This window comes from Physcomitrium patens, chromosome 10 (genome assembly GCF_059467195.1).
Source record: "Physcomitrium patens ecotype Gransden chromosome 10, ASM5946719v1, whole genome shotgun sequence".
Classification (NCBI taxonomy): Eukaryota; Viridiplantae; Streptophyta; class Bryopsida; order Funariales; family Funariaceae; genus Physcomitrium; species Physcomitrium patens.
Genome location: NC_143419.1, coordinates 4,504,021 through 4,509,271, shown reverse-complemented (window position 1 = coordinate 4,509,271; position 5,251 = coordinate 4,504,021). Strand labels below are relative to the sequence as shown.

Below are 5,251 nucleotides of genomic sequence, written 5' to 3'. Positions count from 1 at the left end.
CGCTGTTTTGGCCCGAACCGAAATCCACGAAATCCGAACACCACCCAAGCCCAGCCCAGCCTGAAGGTTCCAGAAGTGAACCCCCCCCCCCCTCCCCCTGCTCGGAGTGCTAAGCCCCCGCAAACCCCCTGAAACCCGCCCTCTTGAATTCTGGGCAGTCTGCGCCAGCGTTCCGGTGATTGTCGATTTGATTGTGATTGCGATGGCCTCAGCTATGGCCTCCCTCGTCACGGGCGCCACTTCCTCTGCGGAACTGCGCACGCGACGTGCTTCGCAGGCAGCCATCTGCGGCGCAGGCCAGAGGGTTCCGCAGTTGGCGTACGGGGTTGTGTGCGTGCTCAGAAGTAGGGGTGCGGGGTCTCTGGGGGAGAGAGCTGGGAGGTTGAGTTGGACAGTTTCGCAATCGGGCGATGTGAGCGTGCCTCGTTTGAGCGCCGGGAGAGTGGATGCGGCCAGGGCGACTGGGTCTCCCGTAGCGTGCGTGGCAGGTTGGAGCGGTGGCAATGGAGCCGCGGGGGTTGCAAGCGCAGTGGTATCGAGGGCGGTTGTGGTTGTGTCATTGGTGGTGCGAGTCGCGAAGGCGTTGGGCGACGCCTTGACGGCGACCCCGCTGCCGGACGGCTCCACGAATGCGGAGAGGGAGCTGGTGAAGGCTCTGAAGGGGCGGTTGGTGTTGGCTGCGGGGCCGTTGTTGTTTGCGTCAATTAGCCAAGCTCCGGGGTCCGTGAGCACGCCTCTGACGGTGGTTGCCAGCGGCATGGCGAAGTGGCTGGAGCTTTACAGCGGAGTGTTGATGGTGCGCGTGCTTCTGAGTTGGTTTCCCAACATCCCGTGGGAGAGGCAACCGCTTCAAGCAGTTCGGGACATGTGCGACCCGTATTTGAATCTGTTCAGGAACATCATCCCTCCGCTTTTCAACGCTCTGGACCTGAGCCCCATGCTGGCGTTCATGGTGCTGGGAGTGTTGACCTCCATTTTGAACACGACAGCCAGGTGATGGGGGAATTGGCGGAGGGTTTAGGTCTGTAGGATTCGGGTTTAGGAGTTAGGTGATTGTAGTGGCGTCGGTTTGTGGACGTCAGCGTAGCTGCTGCAACGGAGCTGGAGGTTGCGACGTTGTGGCGTTGTTTGGATGACAACGCCGGTTGTGTAGATTTCACACACGCGCAGCCGAATTCGGGAGCCGTGGGGCCTGTCTTTTAATCACACAGGGCTTTGAGCTCCAATTTGTGGAGACGTTTGGGACAATTTGCAAAGGCGTGAATATGGTTGTGGGATGCTTGCATTGCAGAGGTGAAGTGGAAGTGGTGTTTGGGGTTGTGTTTGTGGTGAGAGGGGGCCGATGTGGACTCGTACATGGCGGTGTGAGCTTGGTTGGTGGCTGCGATTTGGTTTGTTTTGGCAGCGAGGCGTGTGCGGTGGAGGCGGGGGGTTGGGGGACTGCAGTGGTGCGTGGTTCGTGTGTGCGAGTATAACTCGGGAGATGCTGTGGGCGCCGAATGATTGGTGTATGAAGCTAACAGGGGTTGTTGTGCCGTGTGTATGTGTGGGGCTTCACGCTAGTAGACATGTTTATTCAGGGCTCGTCTTTTTGTGGTGAGACCCGGGGGAGCATCGGTCTGTGGAGTTGGATGTGCCGGTGGCGATCCGTGTGGAGGAAGCATTAGGAAGAAGGGTGCACGGGCGTCGGTTGGGGCGTCCAGTTGCATTGAATGGATGGGTTGGGCGCATTTGGAGAGGTTGCAAATCCACTTGTGCGAGATGGTAAGTAGAGGACCGACGCAGCGCGCCCAGAGACGAGGAGCGCTTGTGCGCATCCAGCATCAGCGAGAGAGTGCCGGAGCGGGAATTGTCGATTGGCTTGCGTTGGTTGATTGGTCGGAAGGGTGGGAGCTGGGTGTTAGGGGGTGCGGGAATCGGAGGGAGCGTCGCGGGAGTTGCGAGGAAGAAGAGGAGGGGAAGTGGGAGAATACGGGTTGGGCGTAGTACGAGTGTGGTTATGTTTGCGCAGAGAAGAGGGGGCCGCTGTGGTGGGGCGGGGATGAGAAGGTGGAATATGCGTGTGAAGAAGGAGGGTGAGGAGCAGGAAGGTTTGCATTCAGCTGTGGCGATGGGTGGGAGGTATCGTCGGATTGGCGGGAGGGTCGGGTGGGGTATGGCGATCGGGACCCTGGGACGTGGGCGGAGGATTGCAAACGGCGGATGGTGGGAAGGGTGGGTGGGGTAAGCGGCGCAGGGCGACAAGGACATGGCAAGCATGCGCACGGAGTGGTGCGAGGGGGCTGAGACATGTGGACGTGGTAGAGGTGGTCCGGATGGGGGTAGAGTTTCATGGCCCAGCATCTGGGAGGAGTGAGGGTGACATGGGTACGTGTTGCTGGGTTTCGGATGATGAGCAGATATGTTCTTACGTGAAGTTGGTGGGAGAAGCTGCGACCGGCGAGAAAGGGCGGTTGGAGGCGCCCTGCATGAGCGGGTTCGAGAGTCATACTGGAGCGGGAAGGCAGCAGTGGCGGACGACTTGGTGGATAAGGAGGGGCTGCAGCGGCGGTGCCAAGGATGGAGTTTGGCCTTTGAAGGGACCCGGGTGCAGGTCGAGGAATTGGATGATTTGAGCGGGTGCGAATTAGGTTACGTCGCAGTTGTGAGCGTGGGAAACATTTTGGGGACTGCCGATGGCACGAGGCGAAGGTGTGGGCGTAGACTTTTCAGATGTATTTGCAAGTGTGAAGTGTAGCAGGTCGTAGTAACGGGGTGTTTTGAACGTGTGAAAGGGGAGTCGGGTGCGAGAGTGTTGGTGGAGGCTGGTGGTGGGCGGCCGTGGAGTGTAGCAGGCGAGAGGCGTGGGGCGGGAGAGCGTGGTGGCGGGATGGGGGACGGGTGAGTTCCGGTTGAAGCAGTGCAGGAATCGGAGGGGTACGTTTGTGAGCGTCACGTGGTGTTAGTGAGGACTGTGGATCCGGAGACATGAAGATTTGGGCAGGCGTGGGTGCATGGTGGAATGCAGAGAGGTTGGGTGCGTCGGGTACGTACTGAAGGGCTTGCGACGAATGCACCCACGGTGCGGAGATCACGTGTTGTAGGTGTTGCGTGGAAGCCGTTTGGTGTGGGAAGGGAAGGTCAGATGGAGAGAGTCAGTAATTGAGTGTGCAGTGGAAAGCTACTGCAGTGCAGATCGTGATGATGTGCATGGAGGTATGACTTGGAGCATTGTCACGGATGTTCGGATTCGTAGGGGACGTTGAAAGCGACGTGGTTGTGTCGATGCAGCGATGGTGGGATAGAAGATCCGTTGGGGGATAGCGCAGCAGTGTATGACCCAATATGACACGCACAGGTTGGATATGGTGATTGTGACGAAGGTTGTTGTGATTGGTAGTGACGAGGATTTTCAGGTGAAGTGGGTATTGGTGTGGGGTGGTGAAGGATAAGAAATGGGTGTGGCGAGTGGGAGATGAAAGTGGAAGTCAACATGTATTGTCAAGAATGTGTCACGTGAGATGGTGTATTAGAGTTGTCGTTGGGAAGTAGATGGTCGTTGATATGGTTAATGAGGGGAGGTGTTGATCAAACACAGGATATAGTTTGCAATGTTCTCGACAGGAGAAATGTAAAGATTTAGAAGTAGTGAAGAATTGTAGAAGGAATTTCATTGAGTGCGTGTTTTGGGTCTGGGTTTCCCAATGAGAGAATGAGGTGTGTTCTGATATGGCATTTGGTGCAGGTGGGGTTTGGTAATGATTCGTGGCTGTACCGTGCACAAAATACAGCAATAGTGTGTTTTGTTTTATTTGGTTTTGATTAAGTTATATTTGATTTGTTCTACGATTTGGGGTATATGTTTTTGTATGTTTGAATCAAATGAATTTGGATATATTGCACATCTATTTGCGTGATGTTTTTGCTATAAATTTTATGGTAATTTAGATTGGAGTACCAATATTATGAGTGTGCTATTTGTATGATTTGTAGTTTACAGAACTTGTAAGGTTAGATACAATACTTATACTTTTTATATTACCTTAAGGATAGGATAAATTAGAAGATTGATAATATCTCGTTTGTGTGATTTTTATTGTTTTTTTTTTGAAGTGTGAAATTTATTAAACTTTTTGCTTAATCAATATTTATCTATGCTTTACAGAATACTTGTAAATTAGTTATAAAATGCTGTATTAGTCTTGTTTGTAATGTTTTGCGTGTTTAAAAATAAAATACTTTAGTTATTGAAATTTCAAAAAGCTCCAAATTAATATTTTGAATTCTTATTCTAATAGACTATTTTGAAGGACTTTTCAAAAATAGGTTTCTACAGTACCTTGAAATATCAACAATCTCTTTTCATGTTTGTAAATTCCAAAATTATCTTCTGCAACATACATAAATGAGTACTTCATGCAATGCATCTAATATTGATGTAGATAAGTGCTAAGTAGACTTCTTTGTTAGTAGTTGTGGTGATTTATTCATGAATTGATGCCTACTAATATTACTTACATTGTTAGGTGTATTTGTGTTGTGAGGTTGAGGGATTGTATTACACTTATGCTTAGTGCAAGTTCCAATTGTTTTAAAGTGGGGTTGATCAAGGATCCTCCTTTCTTTGATTTGACAAAATCTTGCCTCTATTTTAGGAGTCATTAGAAATTAGGGATGAGGTTTCAAGTCTTAGTGATGTGCTCTTAAATGCTTGCATTATGCTATAACACTCTTTGTATTGTTGGTTATTTGCTTAAGGTTTGAGCATCCATGATCTTGTAAGTAACAAAGAATTTGTCATTGCAATTTCAATGCATGTACTTCCTTGACTATGTTGTGTAAAGTTGTTTGCAGCAATGGTGGTTGCTACATGAATGGACTTGTTGCTATGATCATCGAGCTTGAGAAGGGAGTGTACTAGCTTGGAAAAGTTTAGAGTTATACCATTTCCTCTCAAAGCTAAAAGAATTGGAATGCAGGAAAAATACAAAAAACAAAACCAGACAAATTAACATTGTATACTATATTAGAATCATTGTTGCTGATATTTGTTTATATACTCTGCTAGGTGTATTTTTAAAATTATCAAAAAAATTGAAGATTTTAGAAATTTCAGGATACTTGAGAGATATATTAAAATTATATTTTATTTTGAACAATGTTGAATGAAATATACTTAATTTTTTTGTAGAAATGGAATATAGGTTTGAGTTTAAGCATAAATAATTTATTTAATCAAATACAAAGTTTAAAAAATTTGTTGGTTTTTTTG

General features: G+C 48.9%; 1 protein-coding gene across 1 annotated transcript; it reads left to right on the top strand.

The window, feature by feature from the left end:
- On the top strand, positions 1-1,248 carry LOC112287618 (uncharacterized). Its single transcript, XM_024530784.3, has one exon. The coding sequence runs from the start codon at positions 203-205 to the stop codon at positions 995-997; it is 795 nt and encodes a 264-aa protein (XP_024386552.1). The 5' UTR covers positions 1-202; the 3' UTR covers positions 998-1,248.
- Positions 1,249-5,251: the final 4,003 nt, after the last annotated feature.